At 56.7% G+C, this 22,627-nt stretch overlaps 1 protein-coding gene across 4 annotated transcripts in view; it reads right to left on the minus strand.

The window, feature by feature from the left end:
- Positions 1-901: 901 nt before the first annotated feature.
- Positions 902-22,627, minus strand: part of LOC102162516 (uncharacterized) — a 45,563-nt gene continuing 23,837 nt past the window's right edge. The window contains exons 3-5 of one of the 4 annotated variants that reach the window (XR_014814749.1): positions 6,521-6,614; positions 3,133-5,361; positions 902-1,253 (exon numbers count right to left, since the gene is read on the minus strand). Coding sequence is in view for 2 of the 4 variants with exons in the window: in XM_084975359.1 (XP_084831485.1) it covers positions 6,522-6,614 (93 nt within the window). In the remaining 2 variants the exon portion in view is untranslated. Of the gene's footprint in view, positions 1,254-1,991; positions 5,362-6,323; positions 6,615-22,627 lie in introns of those variants that run through there. The other 3 variants (XR_014814748.1, XM_084975359.1, XM_084975360.1) reach the window with 3 other exon arrangements.

Below are 22,627 nucleotides of genomic sequence, written 5' to 3' on the forward strand. Positions count from 1 at the left end.
GAGAAGATAGCATCTGCCCTTTGAAAGTCAAGTGTGGGGTGAAGAGCCCAGCTGGGCGTCAGACAGCCTGGCTTGCAGTCCTGGCTCCATTGCTGGCTGGCTGGGTGACCTTGAGCAAGTCCTAGCCTCTCCCCGAGCTGAACGTCTTATCTGGAAAATGGGGAAAATAAAATGACCTCTCAGGAGAGGTGGAGAAATCCATGAGAAGGACTTAGCACGGGGCTGCGCACAGTAGGAGCTCCCGAGCTGGGGGCTGTTACTATAAGTGAATGAGGAGCCTGGGGCTGGTGGGCTGGATCGGGACAGGATGGGGAGGGCTAGGGCCGACCCCGGGGCACCTGATGGGGGACCCAGATCCCCCCAGAGGGCAAGTCAAGGGCTGGTCACTCTCATGGTCACCTGGCCTCTCCTTTCCTGACCAGCTCTATCTGTCCAAACAGCAATGAACAAAATAGCCCAGCCCAGCACAGCAGCCCCAGCATCCGTCACGCAAAATTGCTAAATGCTTCAGAGTGCGGAAGCAAGGGCTGCCTCTGGTCTGGCTCCTGCCTCCCTGGAGGGGAAGCGGGGGGGGAGCAGATGCTTCTGTGGCTGGCTGTCACCTTCCCCAACACAGGCCTCCTCACAAGGATTCAAAGCTCCCTGGCGTCTTCAGGGGCCGTTGGGCTTCTCACTTGCTGTGGGCAAGAGGTCCTTACCCACGGACGGCCGCCTGCAGGCCCGTTCCCTCCCCCTGTGGGTCTCCACCGCCTGGGTCCCTAGAGTGGGCTGAAACAGTGTCAGAAAATGGTCTTCCCAGGTCCTAGAGCCTGCGTCCACACACAGAGAAAAAGCCAGCTAGCCAGCAGTGAGCTGATAAACATTTAACAATCGACTCTCCAAAGGAAAAAATAACACTTGATTTATGCAGGCACACGTCGTTTTATTGTGCTTCGCGGATGTTGCGTTTTTGGCAGATTGAGGGTTCGTGGCCACCCCGCGTGGAGCAAGTCTATTGGCGCCTTTTTCCCAACAGCCTTTGCTCACGTTATGTCTCCGTGTCATATTTTGCTAATTCTCACAACATTTCAAACCCTCCACGAGCAGAAAGATGATGACTCCCTGAAGGCTCAGGTGATGGCTAGCATTTTTTAGCAATAGAAGTGTTTTTAACTAAGGGGCATATGTTGTGTTTTTAGGTATAATGATCTTGCATGCTTTTTTTTTTTTTTTGCTTTTTAGGGTCGCACTTGCAACATATGGGCGTTCCCAGGCTAGGGGTCCAATTGGAGCTGTAGGGAGCCAGCCTACGCCACAGCCACGCCAGATCGGAGCTGTATCTGTGACCTACACCACAGCTCAGAGCAACGCCAGATCCTTAACCCACTGAGCGAGGCCAGGGGTCGAACCTGCGCCCTCCTGGATGCTAGTCAGATTTGTTAACCGCTGAGCCACAGCGGGAACTCCTGCTCTTGCACTCTTAACAGACTACAGTATAGTATAATCATAACCTTTACATGTGCTGGGAAACCCCAAAATTCATGTGACTTGTTTATTGGAATACCTGCTTTATTGGGGTGGATCTGGAACTGAACCCACAGTATCTCCAAGGTAGATCTGTATTTTGTTGTCCCTTTCCAGGATGTAAATACTTCCACGATGGCGAATTTCAAGCTACCAACAGGACGACACTGAATGCAGGGTAGGAAGAAACACATACCCCACCTGCTCTTTAGTGACTGGGCTCCAGTGCACCATGGAATAAAACTGAAATGAAATAAATGGAAAGTAATTTATAATAAAAATACATATTGCACTATTTTTGTGCCCAGGGCTGACTATCCTAAGAAGACAGAAGAATCTATATGCGGGCTCACTGTGATTGCAAGACCGGGCCAGGTCACTCAGACATCAAGAAGCGCTGCCGTCAGTGACGTAATTTTTCCAAAACGGTGACCCTGTCTTAATGGAAGACAAAAGACAGTCTTCCCTCAGTTTACAAGGCAGCCGTGTTCCCGGAAAATTCAGGGTGTATTAGAATCATGTAAAAAAATACTTCACGCTTATATGTAAAAAACAGGTAGGTTCGAGGTTCCAGGGATTATAGACAGGCTTTTCATTCATGCAAATGTCCCACAAGACTTTCCAATGTCCTCATGTGCAAAATGTCAGTGGAGATCCCCAATCACTGTGACATGAAAAAAATCACACCCATGGATTTCCAGTCCAACCTCTTGGTTTGGCACTTGAAATCTGTCGAGACCCACTGCCCCAAACACATACCCCTCCACCCCACCAGGCCACCCTCCAAGAGCCCTGTCACGATAGCTTTGTTAATTTGCTCATATACGAGCTTCCAAATTGTGATGGGTGGCGTCCATCCATCCCCCCCTCCCTCCCTCCATCCCCCCTGTGCCAGGCCCAGGGCCCAGGATGAAGTCAACCTCGCTCCCATCCTCAGGGATCTCCCAGGTAAGAGGGGACACAGACCCAGAGAGTCATCGCAGACGAGGCAGCACAGCTGCCAAACGAGATGATGGGCTGAGCATCTTTGGCAGATGAGAGTACCACCTTGGTCTTGAACACCTACCCGAGTTCGATCCCCACCTGGGCAGGTACTTGCTGTATGACCTCAGCAGAATGACCACAGTCTCTGGGCTTCAGTTTTTCTCAGCTACACAATCAGGGGGCAGTAAAAAGCCCGATTTCTCCCTCTTCCTCCCCAGGGCTGCTGTGCTGATAAGTTGGGATAAAGCAGATGAGAGGTCCACAGGCCTGACAAGGGCCGCACAGGTTGGGAAACGACCAATCACTGGCCTTTCCTAATGGACTGTGTAGCCGCTGCTGAGGCCTGAGGTAAAGAGGGGTTGGGTGGATTTCTGCTGATGGGACTGTTAGGAGGCAGTCAAGGGCCTCCCGGTCCAAGAGTCACAGTGAGGAGTTCCCGCTGTGGCCCAGAGAGTTAAGAATCCACCTTGTCTCCGTGAGGATGCACATTCAATCCCTGGCCTCACTCAGTGGGTTAAGGATCTGTGTTGCCATGAGCTGTGGTGTAGGTTGCAGCTGTGGCTCGGATCCCGCATTGCTGTGGCTCTGGTGTAGGCCGGTGGCTACAGCTCCGATTCGACCCCTAGCCTGGGAACCTCCATATGCCTCGGGTGCGGCCCTAAAAAAAGAAAAGTCACAGTGAACTTAACTTCCAGGGCTGGTCAAGTGCCCTCCCCGGGCCCTTGTCTGACTGGGATGCTTGGCTGGGAGAGGGCCCCCCACTCACCAAGCTGAACCCCAGCTCTGGACTAGTCCTAATATCTGTCCACCTTGGGGACATCGAGAGGAGCCAGACGGCCCTAATGTCAGGGAGCCCCCAGTCTGTGGAGAAGGCAGACACACCCCTGGGTCGCCGGCTCCTCCCATCACCTCGGCTTGCCCGTGTCACGCCCAGCCTCTTCCACCATCTGAGGGGCTAATGGCCGTGCCTCCGTCTCCCTCGTCCGCGACCCCCCGGCTGCCCCGGGGCCTGTGACAGACCCCACGCCTCCCTCAGAGGCGGCTCCCGACTCTGGCCCCAGCGCTTCTCTGCTGCATGACGCCACCTCAGGGAGGAGGAAGCGGCCCCATGGCTACAAAATAGCAAACAGCTGCTGTGACCAGGGGCTGCCCAGACCCCAGGGGCCTGGGGGGAATCGGGCCAAGGGGAACTTGGAGAGAGAGCTCTTAATAACATACCTTCCCCAGGCTGCTTCCAAAGAAACTTCTCCTCACAAATCATTCCATAAACACTTAGCAGGCTCTCAGGAAAGCGTGCACGGCTCTCACCCGGCTATTAGGAGGCTCCTCACAAGTAAATTGAGACCAGGCAGCGGAGGCCAGTGCCAAATCCCCCTTCCTGCCCGCTTCCCACACGGCATCCTCCACCCCCACCCTGGGCCCTGCAGCTCCGAGGGCCCGGGGCTCCTCCCTGGCTGCTCTGGCCTCTCCTCAGGCTCTGGCCCTCTCTCCCTGCTGGGCAGAGGATGCCCTGTTTCCCTGGAAACCAGCCCCCGACCAACCCGGGCTGCCGGGGTTCTGAGGGGCTCAGCAGCCTCAATCCCACCAAGACCTCTGCAGACCACACCACCAGGCCAGGGCAGGACCACTCCCCGCTCCATCCCGGCCACCCTCAGCCGAGGCTGCTGGTGCCTCTCAGGCTGGGGCTGCTCAATAGGGAAATAACTCTGGGTTCATCCAAGTCACGAGCTGGAAAATCCCTCCCATCCAACGATTCCTCTCCAGGGAGAGGGTTGTGCAACTCGCTCGGCTGGCCAATATCCAGCGCTCGGCTGATATCCAACCCGGATCGGGAATTACTTGATTGTTCGTTAAGTTGACACATTTGCTTACAGGTTAGCAGCTCGTGGGGGTAGTGACTGCCGTTAGGCTCTTTGAGAGCAACAGCAGGGGCTGGCACCCCGATAGCCTCCCTGGCTCTGGAAAATGCTTCCAGAAGGGCTGCCCCTTTTGCTAGGTTTTTCCCCAACATCATTTTGGAGAGCAAAAAGCTCGATGGCAAACAGAGAGCATCCGTAGAAGCAATAAAGCATTCAGAAGAAAATAAACACACAGATTTGCAGGCACCGAAATTGCCATTGGATGGGCATTTTAGACAGGTCCCGGTCACAGATCTTGGGTCAAGCTCAGCTCCCCACTTACAGGGGGGCTGATCTGGAGCACGCCTCTGTAAACCGCAGTTTCTTCATGACGCTCAAAGGGGGGGTAAATCCTATCTAACCTCAGAGACTGGCCAGGAGATGCTCAGCTCACTCTGCCATCCCGGGAGCTCAGAGGCTGGGGACTTTGCCCATGACCCCAGATACTGCTGTGTGTGCTCCCTCCAAGAGTTCAATCAAGGGTCACTCACTCAATCTTTCTTTCAGCAAATATTTAGGCCGCTCTTCCCTGCACCAGGCTCTAAGCGAGACGTTGACCAAGTCAGACACAGGCCCACCTGATAAGGAACATGCAGAACAGGAGACAAACACAAAAGGAGGAGTCATGAGTCTCGGCCGTGGTGAGAGTTACAATGTCCCTGAGTCAAAAGGCTGAATATGTCCTTCCGCAGGGTAAGAATCAGGCTCACGCTGAGAGCTGCAGGGAAACAGAAATCCAGGCTCCAGAGGCGTCAGGGAGAGGAACGGGGCTGCTGGTCTGCTGTCCGCATGGGGAGAAGGAACGGAAAGAAGGGTGGGTGCAGATGCGCCATCACGTTAATGCTGAGGTCGAGGCTAATGATCAGAGCGGCAGGTTTCGCACCTTCCTCTCACCGTTGCGACGGCTCATCGCACTCCGTGAGTCACGGAGGGCACACCAAAGTTCAGCAAGGTAAAGTGAGCTGCCCGGTGTCACCTGTTTTAGAGGCAGAAGGGCCAAAAGGTGAGCCGAGGGCTGTCAACCTCGCGATGAGATGACAACAGGTGCAGCTCTAAACATCAATCAATAAGTAAATACATAAATAAATAAACGCAGTTGGTGTGGCCCTAAAAAGCGAAAAAAATAAATAAATGAACAAAGCTGACAGCAGACCCCTTCTCGGATCCGAAGCAGAGTGGCCTCTGGACCCGGAGCAACGTGACGTCACTCCACAGCGTGTGATCTGTGGGGCTCCGCACAGACCCTGCTGCCTCCTCCAAAGCCCACGTTCCTGGACCTCGGGGGCCTGATTGCCACCCGTGCCACCCTGCCCCCGCCTGTGTGCCTGTCCCCCATGGGCCTCAGGTCGCCTGTCACTCTCCACCGCACCTGCCCCCTTCCACCTCCGGGCTTTTGCTCATGAGTTTTTTCCCCCGAAATTGTCCTTCCCACCTTTTCCTATTGGAATCCTACCCATTCTTCAAGGCGCAGCTCAAATTCCACTTCATTCTAGAAATTTTTCTGACGCCTGACCTTCTGAGGAGATGATACAAGAGGGGATAAAAAGCATAAGTTTTCACCTTCGGAAATCGGGCCCTGGCTTGTAAATAACCTGCAATCGTGAACAAATCAAATCAAATCAGGCTTGGTGTTCTTATCTATAAAATGGGGCTCGCAATCCTTACTTTATGAGCTAGTGTGGTTATTACATGGAGTCGCAGATATATATAAAAGTCCTTTGTAAATGGGAGGGTACTATAAGGATATTATTTATATTTTATATTTATATTTTTATTTTTTTGTCTTTTTGCCTTTTCTAGGGCCGCTTCCCATGGCATAAGGATATTATTTATAATCACAGTTCCATTGCCATGTAACAGTTCCATTGCCCTAAAACAGGCTTAAAGATAAAAAAAAAAAAAAGGTATCAACTCATGTAACTAAAAAAATCCAAAGGATGAGAATTTCAAGCATGGTTTATTCAAGGGCTCCGATTCTGTCCCCAGGACCTGTTGGCCCTGTCTCTAGATTCTCCTGGTTTCCATAATGGCTTCATTCTTAGGTTATCTTTCAAGTTCAGATCCAGCTAGAAGAAAAAAGAGACAGAGAGAGTAGACCCTTCTCAGCAGTCCCAGCAAGTATTCCAATATTTCACCTTATTGGTTCTGATGTCGCATGTCCATCCCTGAACAAGCTCTCGTGGTTGGGAACTCGTGGTGCTCTGAGCAGTCAGGCTTGTGTCTCTGGAGCTGGGGATGGAAAAGAGTGGGTGAGAGGAGCAAGGGCCCCCAATGCAGAAATCAGAGGGTTGTTTCCAGACTGCAAGGGGAAAGAATGTTGCCGGTAAAAAGAACGACTGCCTGGGAGTTCCCTGGTGGTCTCGTGGTTAGGAGTAGGTGGTTTCACTGCTGGGGCATCTGGCCTGGGAACTGAGATCCCACACCAGGTGGCTGCACACCGTAGCCTAAATAAATAAACAAATAAATACCCTGCCCGACACCGTCTACCCCCTTCGGTGGACTAAAAATCGAGGACATATAATGACTGAGTTCCGAATCTCTGAGTGACTTGCATTCTTTCCCTTTTGAAGGCCCTGTAATCTGTGGCCTGAACGAAAACCGCCCCAACCTGCCATTACCCCACGAGAGCCAAGAGAAAATAAAGCGACTGCAATCACAACTCCTGTTTGAAAGAGGAACGAAAGGAAACAGCAAACAGGGCCCCGAGTCTGCAGCAGCACTCAGCTCCGGATGAGCAGAGTCTCCTGGTCCTGAGGGAGCAACCGGGTGACTCGGATGGAGCCGTAGGCAGAACAACGGTCCCCCAAAGGGACCCACATCCTGACCCGCAGAACGCGTGTGTGCCTATGCGATAGCGCATGACAAAGGGGAATTGAGATTTTAGATGCAGTTCGGGTTGTGAATCAGCTGACCTTAAAATAGAGGGTTATCCTGGACTACCTGGGGGAGCCCATGTACACACAAAGCTCCCTGAGATTGGAGGAGGGAGGCCAAAGAGGAGTCAACATCCGAGCAACAGGATGCAAAGAAAAGGCAATCAGCCATTGCTGGCTCAAAGCAAGGAGGTACCGCGGAGCCGAGGAAAACACGCAGCTTCTAGAAGTTGAGAGTGGATTCTCCCCAGAGCTTCCAGAAAGGAATGCACCCCGGCAGACCCCTTGCTTTTAGCCCAGTGAGACCTGTTTTGGACGTCTGGCCTACAACACTGTAAGACAGATTTGTTGTTGTTCTGGGCCACTAAATTTGTGCGTTTTTCTTTTGTTTTCTTTCTACCATAGAACACGAATACAGATAGCAAACCAACCAATCCCACGATGCTCCTTTGATCCTGTCGCGAGGCCTCAGAAGGGCATTTAACAGACCTTTTGCACCACTGCCACTCCCCTGCCCTCCTGGGAGACGGGTGTGATCCTTCTAAAGGCTCCGTGGAGGACGCAGGAGGTAAGTGCCCACTCGTCCCGAATCAACCAGCTAATAGAGGTGGGAGCCAACCTTCAAACTCTGGCCTCGAGCCGGGCTGGGAACCCATAAAACTTCTCTGCCCAGTGGGCCCCTCATCTCCGCCTGAAGCCTCCAACGATGGGGGCTCACGCCCTGCAAAGCTGCCTTCCTGCCCCAGGCCTCCCGGCATCTCCTGGCTTCACTCCGAGTGGCTCTGATGAATGAGACAGCCCAGCGGATGGCGGCGAGGATTTCGGACCGCGGGCCAGCTAGCCGGCCATAAATCCAGGATGCTGCTGGGATAGCGGGGCTGAGGCTGAGCTTTCCCGTCCCCCGGGGAGCAGGTTCTTTTTATCAAAATCCTGCTTTCTGCTCTCCTCTCCCCGCCCAGCCTCCAGGCTCCCCTCGGCTGAATGGGGAGAGCCTGGAATGTGCCACTTTGTATCTAACAGAGGAAACGTGGAGCTCTGACTTCCAGGATTTATTCTTCTCTCTGTTGTCACCTCGACTCTGTTCTGACCCAGGAATGTCCCAGGAGTGGCTGAGGTGAAGAAGGGCAACTCTGGCTCCTCCGATTTCTCCCTGATAAATGTGAAACGGGTCGGGGGCCGCAGGGGAGGTAAAGAGATTCCTAAAAGTGCCTCGTGTACAATTTGGGGCTGATGTGCATGCAGACAGAGCTCCGCGGGTGCAGGCCCAGGGGCTGGCCCCGCCGACTGCCAGCCAAAACCCTGCTGCTGCCCCCCAGCCCCACCACACCCCACACGGCAGCTCAGGCTTACACCCCCGACCAAGCGGGAACCCTCAAGGGCCCCGAACTCAGACCACAGACCCTAAACAGACTCTAATTAAAAGATTGCAGAAGAGGAGTTCCCGTCGTGGCGCAGTGGTTGACGAATCCGACTAGGAACCATGAGGTTGCAGGTTCGGTCCCTGCCCTTGCTCAGTGGGTTAATGATCCGGCGTTGCCGTGGGCTGTGGTGTAGGTTGCAGACGCGGCTCGGATCCCGCGTTGCTGTGGCTCTGGCGTAGGCCGGTGGCTACAGCTCCGATTCAACCCCTAGCCTGGGAACCTCCATATGCCGCGGGAGCGGCCCAAGAAATAGCAACAACAACAACAACAACAAAAAAAGACAAAAAGACAAAAAAAAAAAAAAAAAGAAAGAAAAAAAGATTGCAGAAGACCCACAGAGCTTCTAATTTGATTCGTTCATTGGCCCAGAGGAGGGAGGTGATTTTCCTCAAGTCACACAGCAAAGCTAAGTACCGTGTCATCGAGCCTCAGTTTCCCCAGGGGTAAAGGGCAGACCTGGGGAGAAGCTCAGATAAGGCAGTGATGACTACAAGTCTGGATGGGAGAGGAGAATAATCAGAGTCCACCACGAATGAGCATACTCTGCGTACCAGGCACAGGGCCGGATGCCTGACAACCTTCATCTCGTTATGTCTTTATAACACTCTGCGGAGTTATGCTTTCCCCGTTCCGCAGATAAAGAAACTGAGACTCGGGAGTTCCCGTCGTAGCTCAGTGGTTAACAAATCCGACTAGGAACCATGAGGTTGCGGGTTCGATCCCTGGCCCTGCTCAGTGGGTTAAGGATCCGGCATTGCCGTGAGCTGTGGTGTAGGTTGCAGACGTGGCTCGGATCCTGATTTGCTGTGGCTGTGGTGTAGGCCGGTGGCTACAGCTCCGATTCGACCCCTAGCCTGGGAACCTCCATATGCCACAGGAAGTGGTCCTAGAAAAGGCAAAAAGACAAAAAAAAAAAAAAAAAAAAAGAAAGAAAGAAAGAAAAGAAAGAAACTGAGATTCATCAAGGAAACTTTCTAGGAGGATAAAAATCTGCATCTTAATTCAGGTGGGGTTACACAGGTATTTCCATCTGGAGTAGCTGAGATGTATGGAGATGGGTGTCTTTCATTCTCCGTCGGTCCCACTTCCATTTAAAATGCTGTGATGGAAGAAAAAGAATAAACTGAGGCTCAGAGAGGTTAGGCCACTTTCTCAAGGTCATTCAGCTGGTGAGCCACAAAGCTAGGTGGGATTCGAACTGGATCTTTCTTGACTCCAGAGGCCACGGGCACTACCCTTGCCTTATTGACCTGTCACATATCTGCATCACAATGACTCTTGCCAGACCTCAAGTCTACAGCCCTGTTCCAATTTGGTGAAGCCGGACTCAAGAGAGTGACTGGGAGGCCTAGGGGGCTCTGGAGAGAGGGCTGCGTTTGGACAAAGGTCAAGGGCACGGCTGTTACTGCCCCGGGCAGTGCCTCAGTACGAATTAGAACAATCTGCTCTTTCCCCCAGCTGCCCAACCTTACCCCAGGGTGCAGAAGCATGGTATGGACTATAGCTCCCAGCCCCTCAGTTAGTTCTTTGTGCAGTGCACAACCTGAACAACTGTACACAGTCCTGATGGGGTGTCTCAGGCTATGGGCTTTGGGCTGGGTGGGAATGCCTTTCCTGATCCACTGCACTCGCCCACCTAGGCATTAATCATGCCCCCCATCTGTCTGGGTCCAGGCCCTAACAAGGTCCTCAGTTTCAGGGCACACATGGAGGGGGGTGGTCACTCAGTCAGGCGGCAAATGCTTGGGAAGGGTTCTTTCTGCGGCAAGCCCTGGACTGGGCTCTGGACACAGATGGGCAGACCCAGTCCCTGTCTCCGAGCCAGGCAAGTACAGGAGATGCAGGAAGAGATCAATGACAAAAGGGGAGCTGGCACTTTCACACACAGACATGTGCCCCTTCCTCAAAGCAGAAAATTGCATTAACAAATATACAAATCTCAGATGACAGTAATGCAAAGAGTGGCCCCCGGAGAGGTTAAGAGCCCACCTGCACAGGTGCGCGGCACCCCCTCGCCCCACACCTCCAAGCCAACATCCGACCCGAGGTCTGTCTGACTCCTAGGCTGTGCTTGCCCCACAGCATGGCCTGGCTTCTCTGCCTGCCTTTGCTGCTCTCCGACAAGGCCCATCCCTTCCTGCCCAGGCCCCTGCACCTCCGCTGCACGGGCCGAGGCTGGACAAGAGATCCCCAAGGCCCCCGCCTGCCTGCGATGGCCTGGGGTCTCTGTGTGGGAGAGTGTGCAGGCCGGGCCCTCAAGCCAGGGCAATGGTCCTTGACGCGCCTGGGAGCATTCCTCTTCAATGTGACGTGACCACACGGGTCACTCGGAAAGGGCGGGAGAAATGGGTCATGGGAGAGAGCTCGAGCATAGCGGGAGCCCCCGCCATCCTCACGGCCTGTCCCAAGCCTATTTGCACACCTTGGTTCACTGAACCTGCAAAGGAATGGATGAGGCAACAGGGGCTCAGAGAGCTCAAGTAACTGGCCCAAGGTCACACAGCCATGCGGCAGCCCAGCTGAGCCAGGAATGCCAGCCTGCCTCTGGGTCCCAGGCCTCCTTCACCACCCCCGGCCCCTCTCTGGCTCTCACGGGTGGGCTCCAGGAGGCAGGGGGCTGAGCCACTGAGGCGCTGGAGCTGGCTATGATGATGGAGCTGCCGTCTGCTAGCAGGAGGTCACGGTCTGTAGGTACCACGGTCTGCTGGCTTTGCCAGCAGGATGAACTGGGGAGGCCCACCTGGGGCCAGATAGGCCTGGGCCCGGGCTCTTAGCCCGGCGTCTGCTGGGGGACTCTCGGCAGAGCCAGGGGGGAACGGGGCGATAGCAGCACAGCCCAGGCCCTCCTGCTCCCCCATTCCTGTTGGGGGCCAGATAAATGTGGGTGATCTCTCCAGTTTCAACCCTGTTGCCTTTTCTCTTTGCACCAAGTCTCAAAGTGCATCCAACAGTGGATGAACCCAGGGATCCCCTTTTCAATGCGTAGACTCGAGAAGCCAAGACAGAAAGCACACGGCAGCAGAAATTTTTTCCCTCGTCTCATACCGCACTCTAAACAGACAGCGCTGACTCAAACTCCAAACGCATTGACCTAGTTAACTCATGTCCCCTCCATCTGCAGCATCTACTCCAAGCCTTCTGTAATCTCTGGTCATGGGATTTTAACAGGCCGAGTTGGGGGGCGAAGGGCAGGGCAACAAAGGGCGCGGCAAGAGCGAGGAGCAGGAGGGGCCCTGCAGAGACGGAGCTGGGTGTGGCCGGAGGGCAACGGGAGTGAGGCTGGAGAGGAGGGCCGGCCCAGGAGACAACTCCAGCCTATAGATTTAGAAGGATGCTGTGGGCACTGGGGAGCCACAGAAGACTCCGGAGCAGGGCGTGGTCAGCTGGGCGAGGGGCTTCAGTAGGGGCAGGGGTGGGGAATCCGGGAAGAGGAGTGAGGAAGGGGTATTTCCAGGCTGCAACTTTCCTGAATCTTCCTTCCAGGCACCCCCAGGGCAGAACCTCTGCCCAGCCCCAGGGAAGCCCAGCCTGTCTGCCATGCAGAGCTTCTGTGTCCCTCACCCAAGGAGCACCAGTGGCAAGGTCCTCTGGTGGCACAGCCTGACCCAGTGTCTGGGCGCCTGAGAAGAGATCGCCAAAGCTAAGAGAGTTATAAAACGGGGATGATGACACATCCGTGTACCAGCTTTTCCATGGGCTAGAGAGGCCTCTAGACACCTGCTGTGGGCTGGGCCCCATCTCATCCACTGCCCCACAGCCATGAGAGGTAAGCATGAGCATACCCACGTTATAGATCAGGAAACTGAGGCTCGGCAGGACAGGGGACCTAGGTCAGATGCCACCACGAGGCACCACACCTGGAGGCCACGTGTTAGACCCCCTAAGTGGTATTTTCCCTACATCCAGCTGCCCCCGGGACACACCAGGGTGAAGATTCAATACCTCGAGGCAGGAATTCACATCCATCCCCTCGCATCGCTTCCATGGAGGGAGCTCAGCCTCCCAGGACAGCCCCTCCCACTGTGGAGCTGCCACACGACACACTGGTGAGATTCGGGTCCTCCAGAGAGAGCTGGCAAGGGTGGCCTTCCAGCCGCCCAGCCTCATCTCCAGCCTGCCCTTCTCCAAACGGACACCCCTGCCATCTCAGCCAGACTTCCCAGGATGCACTGGAAGACCTGCCCAATGTTTTGTCTCCTCTGGACCAGTTCCAGAGGGGGCAGTTCTTTAAAGCAAGACAGCCCATCCACGGTCCCGGCCCCAAGCCTCTCGGTGATGCGGCCAGAGGTGGTCCTGGCATTCTTGCACTGTTGGCTCATGGCCACCCTCCCCTCTGCCCCCATCCTGGGTGGCCCGCAGGTGCGCTGAGCCACAGGCGGCAAATATTTGCTGACCGAGAGAATGCATTGTCGCTGAAGCCACTCAGCAGGTGTCTGCGTGCGCAGGAGGTGAAACAGGGGGCAGGGGCTGGGGAAGGAATTGCCCATAGCCTCACACCTGTGGGGAGACCCAGACAGTGGGTGACCCAGCTCCCAACCCCAGTCAAGTTCAAAGGCAGAGCCAGAAGACCGAAGCCAGATGGGACCCTTAAAACAATGGGGCACAACGGAAGCTGTCACGTGACAGCTCGCTCCACAGCTGCACCTGAGCGGGAAAGAGCTGGGCCTGAGAAGACAGCTCCAGAACAAGATGAGGGAAGGTACCAGCAGCTCCTGGGAGAGCTTCCGTCTACATCCAGAGACCCCAGCGATGCTGAGCACAAGGGCCCGAGGGTGAGGGGCGTATCAGGGTCTGCCTGGGGAAGGGGTGCAGCCGTGCAGTGTGCAGGACAGAGGCTCCCACAGAATCCCGGCTTCACCCCCCAAATCCACGCAGCCTCAGCCAGGACGCACGTCTCTCTGAGGTTCCCCCCGCCCCCAAGGTCACTGGACCAGAGGCAATGATGGATGAGCGGGGGAACTCAGTAGAGAGGAACTCGCCCCGTCTCTAAATCAGGCCCGGCCTTCAGCTCCCGGGCTGCACCTGAGCGAAGCTGGCCCGTCTACCACTTGTGTGAAAATAGTCATGGTGGAGTTCCCGTTGCGGCTCAGTGGTGAACGAACCTGCCTAGCATCAATGAGGCTGCAGGTTCGATCCCTGCCCTTGCTAAAGTGGGTTAAGGATCCGGCGTTGTCATGAGCTGCAATGTATAGGTTGCCGATGTGCTCGGATTTGGCATTGCTGTGGCTGTGGCGTAGGCTGGCAGCTGCAGCTCCTATTCTGTCCCTAGCCTGGGAACCTCCACATGTCGCGAGTGCGACCCTAAGAAGCCAAAATAAAATATTCATGGTGTTAGTAGCCACATCTTAGTAAGCATCTAAGTGTCAGCCAGTTGCTAAGTGCTCGACAAGCCTTCACCCTGGATTCTCAAAGCAAGATCATGAAGCACCTGCTGCCACTACCCTCCTGTTTCAGGTAAGGATCCCAGGGCTGGGAGCTGGGACTTCCCGGGGGGCTTAGGGGGCCCCTGAGCCAGGCTGCAGGACCCTGTCCATCCCGTGGCAGTCCCCCCCTCCCAGCCCCCACAGCTTGCCACCTGGGTCACTCGTCTGGCTCAGAACCACCTACTGTCTTAGTTCACAAGAGGGGGCCTGAGTTTCCCACTGGTCTCAGCCGGCAGAGACCTGGCGGGCTTGCACCCCCGAGGAGGGATGAGGGCCTGGATGGGGGAGGCTGAGGAGGGGTCCCCAGAGTGGCTGAGAGTCCAAGACTCAGAGGGGACTTATGCAGCTGTGTCCAGGGGCTGGCGAGGACCCTGGCCTGCTGTCCCCAGCTGGGTTCCCGCCACACCCAGGGAAGGAGAGGCCGGGAGAGGGGACTACCAGGTCTTGAGCAGTGGGGCCTGTGCACCAGAACCTCTCTTGCTCAGTGTCCAGGGTGGGCACAGAGGAAAGGGGGCCCTGACCTTGGCATCTGTGAGGTGGCCTTGGCAAGCCCCGTACCTTCTCAGAGACTCAGATTCCACCCGCTGACGCTTTGATCGACAGAAGTGTCCAGAAAGACCACGCGTGTGAACGCCTTTGGTGGTGGGCGGGGGATCCCTCTCTGTTTTCTTACTGTTATTGTTAATATGTGACCTCAGGCACCCTTGAGTCTGTGCCAGCCAGGCTCCAGGTGGGGGGCAGAGGTATGGCTTCTGAGATAAGGGGCTCCCTGGCTCCCTACCCGGATGGCAGGGGCACCACCGTGTGATGACAGGGGCCATCAATCAGGCGAACCAGGACAAAAATAGTGTGGCCCACTCCTTCCTGCCGCCAGAGCTCCCAGACGGGAAGAGCAGGAGGGGCCGGGCGGCATGGCAGGCAAGGGCACTGGCGAGGCCCGGGTGCCCTCGTGCCCACCTCCAGCTGCTCTGTGAGGACATCCACAGCGAAAGCTCTAGCCCAGGCCAGCCGCAGCTCCCAGCATCCCCCCTCCAGTGCACGAGAGGGGCCTGGCTTGGCTGGAAAGACCCCTGTCTCTAGAGGACCCCCCCCCCCATCCCTCTCTAGACATTAGGGCTCCATCTGCAGACAGAAATTTCTTTCTGACTCTACTTCTCCAAGATGGGAGTTCCTGATGGGGCCAGGGGTTCATGCTTGCTGGGCCATGTGGCTTGGAACCGGCCCAGGTGGAGAGCTAGGGTCACTCCAGCCCCACCTCTGTGACCTGTTCCTTTGCCACAGGATCTGAACTGTGCCATGTCACACCCAGGCTCCCTGCCTTCCTGCATCTGCCTCACCACTCCCCACACCCACCCACCAGGGGGGCGGGGTACAGGCATCACACAAACAAACAGGGTTCCTCACGGGTAGGTTCTGGCACAGAGGAGGCCCTGGGAGATGGATGCTGAAGGACCAGCTCCAGGCAGAGAGAAGAGCATGAGAAATACTTAGCAGGAGGAGACTTGGCCCAGTTGGGCCCTGGGGTATCTCTGGTATGGCCCTGAGATGGGGCAGGAGAGGGGCTGGAGCAGGCCTTTGGGGTAGACGGGAGAGGGCCTTGAATGCTGAGCTGAGGCCTGTGGATGGGGAGGCCGCCACGTGGGACACTTTGCTCTAGGAAGGACATTCTGTGTCTGCAGCATGGAGGACACAGCACAGAGCAGAGGAAGAAGACATGGGGCAGCGGGCCCGGAGAGCATGGCGGGGGTAGGATAGATCCCAGGGCCTTGACAGAAGGGTCAGCATGGCCCTGGAAGAGGAACCCCCCGCTCTGAATGGGGCCTCCTGCGTCCCAGGGTCTCCCACCCCAGGGCAGAGGCAGGGAGGAGGCCCGATTCAGTAGCCCCTGTGTCAGGGGCCAGGTGCAGCTCGGGGGGGTGGTTTTTCAAAGTCTAGAACCATCCACCTGGGCAGGGCCTGGGGCGAGGCCGTCAACACTCACCCCAAGACAGGCTGGGCCACTGCGGAGTTGGGGAGCTGGCCCTCTTTCCAGCAGCACCCCCATCTCCCCACCCTGGGCTGAGGACCTCTGCCTCAGCTGGAGGCTCACACAGCCCTGTCCCCTCTCTCTTTGACACCCAGAGCCTCCTCCCCGCAGGCCCCCCTCCCCAGAGGCCCCGGACTCATGTCCATGCTTCAAGGCTGGGACATCTGCTCCAGGCAGCCTTGCTAGAGGCTCCTCCGCTCTGGGTTCCAAGCACCCCTGAGTTTCCCAGCTCTCACCATGCTGTGTGGGCAGCATTTGAGTCTGTGTCCTTTGCCCCGAGCTCACGGGGTCACCCTGACGTCTGGAACCCCTGAGTATGTCCCCAACATGCTGAGTGACTGTGAGTAATTCGAACTGTGAGTAATGCGAATTGCTTTATTAATACAAACTGTTAATACCTATCCACAAACTATTCAGTTCTAGGACATTTAAATATCCAAGCCCCAGTGAAGCTGCTGCCCTCTTGGGACCTCTGTTCCCCGAGATGGGCAGAGGTAAAGCAAGGCACCAGGGGGCATGGCGGCCCTGGGCGTGGGCTCTGCGGTCGGACGCTGCAGGGCTCTGGTCCTGGCCTTGACCTTGGCAGGTCATGAGGCCTCTGCTCGCCTCCGTTTTCTCCTCCATCAAATGGGAATGGTACCCACACCGAGCCCACAGGTGGCTGTGTGGTTAGAGGAGCTGTGGAGACACCCCAGCAAATTCAGGGCCCGGCCACGATGAACGCCAAGGGGAACAGCCATCCCTAAGGGGCCTGGCAAAAGGACCCCTCACCCAGGGCACTCCGCGCAGACCATCCACGCGGTCCTGGCCCTGCCTGGCATGCGTCCCCCCGACCCCCCACCTCCTCAGCATTTGTTTCTCCAAACAGAGACCTGCTGGGCCAGGCCAGCCCACCTCGACCCCCCTACCTACTCATGCTCTTGGCCGAGCCCCCACCGTGGACCTGGCACCACACGCACCCCCAGGACATGTAACCCCTAGCACATCTCCTTGACCGAATCCCGGCTGGGCAAAGACACTCTCTGCGTCACCCTTTGGCTCTCCCTCTGAGTTCCTTTCAGGGGGCAGTGGGGGGCCTCAGGCTCCTCCCTATGGGGAAGGAAGGAGCGTGAGAAAGTCCACTGGGAAGCCCAGCACGTGGCAGCCTCTGAAACACAGTGTCCTGAGCATGTGCGAGGCCAGGGGCTGCCCAGAGGAGGCCGTTGAATGCTGCTGGGGAAGGGGTTGATCCAGGAAGGCTTCTCGGAGGAGGTGGTGCCGAGCTGATTCTGAGTGCTGAGGAGGACTCTTGAGACAGACAAAGGTTCAGGGGTCCTGCTTCACATCGGGGAGACCCAAGCAACGCCCCAAAGGCTGAAGCCACGGGAAGGGAAGGGCTGAGGTGGGCAGGGCAGAAGGGCTGGGAGAAGGAGGGTGGGGTGGGGGTTGAATCAAAAAGGGGCTCATGGGCCAGGCTCAGGCTCTGGCTGCTGGCAGGGGATGGGTTGGAGGGGATGAGACTGGAGACTGAGGGAGGCGCGGGGGCCCAGCCTGAGTCCCACCATGGGAGCAATAAGGGACTTAAACAGGGAGGACGCGAGAATTCCTGGGAGCATTTCGGGCTCTGGGCTGAGCCCCTCTGTTCTCTCCTGGCATTTCTCCTCCTGGGCAACCTCATCCCCTACCCCTGCCCCAGGCCTGCAAAAGCCTCCCCCTGGGCCCGCTGTCCCCGCAGGACACCCTACTCAGGGGTCCAGTCTTTAAGTCTCTTTTCCAAGCCTTGATGTCCCATCCAGGCTGGCGAAGCCTTAGAGAGGGGCCGGGGCACCCTCTTCCGCTGGTCACCCCAGCATCCCGCCGGGCCCTGGCAGTGAACACGTGCAGTCGTGGAAATGCTCCGGAGATTCCGACACCACCTAGGATGGCTGCCCCCAAGCTCCAGCCCTCCAGCCGCATTGGCCTTGAACGTGCCCCACCTGCTCCTTCTCGTTCAGCCTCCTTAAGCTCTGGGCCCCCCTGCTCTCACCCCTCTGCCTAGTCACTGCCCATCAGTTCTCACTTTAAAGACCGCCCCTTCCCCAAACAGCCCTTCCTGACCCTCAGGCTAAATCAGCTGCTTCTGTCCCCCTCCCCGACCCCCCCGCCCCCCTCCCCCACCCCCCCACCCCCCATCTCTGCCTGCAGAGCCATCGCCCTGGTCCTCCAGGAAAGAGAGCCATGGGCTTGGCTCACAGAGGAGTCAGGCAGGGGGAGCTGAGCCTCACACCCCAAGGCCCTCGCTCAGGTATTTTCAGATCCGCTCTCAGCCCCCAGGGACGGAGCAGGGCAGGCCCGCCTGCTGGACCTCAGGGGTGACGCGGGGGCGAGGTGGGACTAGAACCCCGGGCAGCCCAGGGCCATCCCCCCAACCTCCTGCCCCTCACCTTCTCCTAGTGTTCCCCGAGGCCCGAGGCTTTGCATCCACACTGCTGGGAGGGCCTCGTCCCACCTTCTCCGGCAACAGCCTCCTCTTCCCACCAAGATCCAACTCAGACGTTAGCTTCTCCTGGAAGCTGCTGCCGACCTCCAGGCAGGATTGGTCAAGGCTCCATGTGTCTGTCATCAGCTGCCCACCAGTCCACCCCTGCCCCCCACCAAATCTGGAGCCCTTTGAAGGCAGAGCCTGAGCCTGCCTCCACCGCGCGGTTCCCCACTCCCAGCCCGGGGAGCTGCTTTGGGTTTGGTGTTGAGTGCTGGGTGGATGGCGGAGAGGAGAATGGATGAATGGGGTGTCTGAAAGAACACACCCATTGCCGAACGGCCTCCAGTCAGCCCTCCGGGCCCCGCTGGCATCCCCACTCGGGCCTCCCAGGCAGGACAGCAGTGGGCCCCCTGCTGCCCTCACGGGCCCTGATTTGTGGGGGTCCCTGAGGTGGTGAAAGGAGCCTGGGCCCCCTTCCCCTTCCTGCCTGCCCATGTGCATCTCTTGGAGGCTCTGAGGCCCAGACCCCCGGGAGACGGCCTCCCTGAGCAGCATCAGGGGAGGAACACGGGCAGCTCAGTCAGCTCATCTGTCAGCCCCCCAGTCGACACCTGCCCGCCTCGAGGGGAAGGGCTGGCTCCGCTCCCCCGTGCCTTGTTTCCCTTGGAACTCTTTCCCAGAGCTGTCTGCTCCCCACAAGCAAAACCCCTTCTGAAAATACAACCCACTTCCTGGCCTCGCAGAGAGATGCCCGGGTGAAATGGGCCATGGACTTAGAATAGCCTGTGCAGCCCCCTCCTCTACACAGCTGGTCAGGGGTGGGTCCCCCTTCTCCCCACGCCCCCCAACCAGTCCTTGACCCCTACGCATGTATCCCCACGGACACACCCGCTCAGCCCATCCACAGGCTTGACCGCAGGGCCCCCAACTGTTCAGCTCCACACAGGACTGGGGCAGGTGCGGTGTGTTTTTTAATTCAGTAGGCTTCCAGCAAGCATCTTGTCCATGTCAGGGCGGGGGCTGGGCACAGGGGTGACAGGTAGGCATGCCCTGGCCCTGCCCTGAGACTTTGTCAGTCTGGCTGGGGACACTGAGGTGTGAAGAAAAGCCAGATGTTTGTTCGTTTGCTTTTCTTTTTTGCGGCATATGGAGGTTCCCAAGCTAGCGGTCTTATTGGAGCCACAGCCACCAGCCTACACCACTGCCACGGCAATACCAGATCTGAACCACATCTGCGACATACACCACTCAGACCCTTAACCCACTGAGCGAGGTCAGGGATCAGACCCACATCCTCATAGATACTAGTTAGTCTCTTGACCCGCTGTCACAACAGGAACTCCAGAGAAAAGTCAGATCTTATAGCCCATCTGGGTTTGCATCCTGACTTGGCCACCTGCAGGGCTGGGTGTTCCAGGCAAATCCCAGGACCTGTGCATTTGCCCAGAGCTGGGCTGTGCGGAGGAGCAGAGGCGGTGAGCAGATGCGACGAGGTGTTCCCAGAGGGGCTTGTCCACTGCACAACCCTCGCCAGTTCTTAGTTAACAAACAAGGAACAATTCACTCTGGGGAGGGCCGAAGAGCTTCCCAAGCGGCTGAGACGGCCTGGAGCCCTGGAGGTCTGCCTCTCGCTACCTCTATGAAGCCAGGCTTCCCATTGGACAGAAGGAAATACTGAGGTCCAGCAAAGGGCAGGCCCTTGTCTCAGTGGAGTGTGGCTCAGAGCGGCTGGAGCAGGAGGGAGCCCTGAACCCACATTCACTGCAGGTGTCCCCACAACCCTAGAAGAAGAGGAAGGGGGGCGGCTGCTGAGGACCGGGTGGGGAGGTGCGGGCACTGGCGTGGAGTCTGGACGTTGATGAAGCGTCTACCAATCCCTGGACACGCTGCAGGCTCTGCAGACGCAGCCTAAAGCCTCGCCTCCCCCAACCCCGACCCCTGCTCTCCCCCAGCTTCTCTCTCCGGGAGGGAGCAAGGCCATTCCTGGAACGTCTCCCCCCCCCCCCCCGCCATCCCCCACCCCCCTCCCCGCCACCCCATGGTGAGCCTGTTCTGCTGAAAGCCTCTCCGTGGTGAAGGTGTGAACACCGAGGCTGGCACACACCGTTGGAGGAGCGCAGACTGGCACAAGCCGAGTATGTGAGTTATGCGTCCTAGGAGCCAGCACGACGGATGGACTCAGCGATGTGCTGGTGAGCGTGGACCAACCAGCTCTTTCCAAAAGCCCCGGTTTGGAGCATTTGGCCATCTCTATGGTGGAAAAAGCCCCCACGGCCTGTTTTGAGCTATGTGGCAGTGTGATGTCACCGAATGCGGAGTTGGGAAGAGAGGCGCCTAGGGGCTCTGGCGCGGGTGCACACGTCTCACACAAAGGACTAGAATATTCAGAGTAGCGCTATGCCTAGTGGCCCCAAACCAGATGCCACCACGTGCCCACCCGCAGCAGAAAGAGCAAGTAAATTGTGGTCTATTGACACAACAGAACATCAGACAACCTTGCACGGAGACAAGCGACTGGGGCTACACGCAGAACCGTGGGCGACTGTCACGTGTTCCGGGTTGAACAGGAGCAGCCGGACACAAACGGGTACACGCTGCCCTAGGAAGCCCCAAAGTAGGCGGAGTTCATCTGAGCGACAGAGGGCAGGACACGGTCGCCCTGAAAGGTGGTCCTGACTGGACAGGGCCAGGGTGCTGCCCTGTCTCTAGAGCTGCTGGGTGGCTCCTCGGGTGTGTTCACGTCTGATCATTTATTCAGCCGTGTATTTATGATCTGGGCACGCACCTGTCTCACATTAGACTTCAGCAACAGGATTTTGTGAAGCGAAAAAAAAAATCCAACACCCAACTCTCTCCGCTACCCCCAAAGGACCCACACCCTAGCCCCTTCCAGATCAATGGACGCAACTTTTATGCACTTTATTCCTTGTTTTATATTAAGGTATCATTGGCATATGACAGTATATGAGTTTCCGATGTACAACGTAGTGATTCAAGACTTGTGTATAGTGCAAAATGGTCATCACGATAAGTCTAGCTAACATCTGTCACCATATGTTGTGACAAAATTCTTTTTCTTGTTTTTTGGTGTGTTTTTTTTTTTTTTTTTTTGTCTTGTCTTTTTAGGGCCACACCTGGGGCATATGGAGGTTCCCAGGCTGGGGTCGAATCAGAGCTGCAGCTGCCAGCCTACACCACAGCTCATGGCAATGCTGGATCCTTAACCCACTGAGTGGGGCCAGGGATTGAACACACATCCTCATGGCTACTAGTTGGGTTCCTTACCGCTAAGCCACAACAGGGACGCCAAAATTCTTTTCTTGTGATGAGAACTTTAAAGATTGGCTCTCTTAGCAACTTTCAAAGATACAATACAGTGTCACTAACTATACAAACTCCAAACCTCTTAACACGCATTCCGAAGACAGTCACCGAGGGCTTAGCTGTGCCAGGCCCTCTTCTCCAATCGTCCCGTACCCCCAAAGGACTGGCATGTTGCACGGTCCCTCTGCCGTTCCCACAGCTTAGCTGCCTGGTGAGCTCATCTTCAACACTCGGGCCAGGCCTCACCTCCCTGTTCTCCCAGGGAGCTCCCTGACCCCCGGCGGTGTCAGGGGCCCTCTTCCACAGCCCCTGAGCTTCTCTGGTCCCAGCACCAAGCACATTGGTTTGTCATTATCATTGCCTGTGTCCACACCTATCTCCCCACCAGACTGACCTCATCCTGGACAAAGGCCAGGTCTGACTCATCCTGGAGTCCCCAGCCCCGGCTCGGGCCCTGGAGTGCAGCTGGCATCAGGAAAGGTACATGGAGTGAGTGGAAGAATGGGGTGATAAATGAGCCAGGGGAGCAGTGTCCTGGAATTTTCTAGGCACTTCTGATTTGCAGTTGTTCCCATGAGAAGTCAGCTATGGGCACACCATGTGTCTCAACGGATGTTTCAGAAAGCACGACCCCCAGCCCCTCACCTCCGGGCAGGTGCTTGAGCTCTGGCTCTGCCTCAGTGGGGCCCTGCTCCCTCCCCTCCCCAAATCGTGGTCCCCAATCTGTGATTAGAG

This window comes from Sus scrofa, chromosome 9 (assembly GCF_054392235.1).
Source record: "Sus scrofa isolate SSC_HxYL_T2T_F1_AM1 chromosome 9, Sscrofa_HxYL_maternal_Yorkshire_Landrace_v2.0, whole genome shotgun sequence".
NCBI classification, from domain to species: Eukaryota; Metazoa; Chordata; class Mammalia; order Artiodactyla; family Suidae; genus Sus; species Sus scrofa.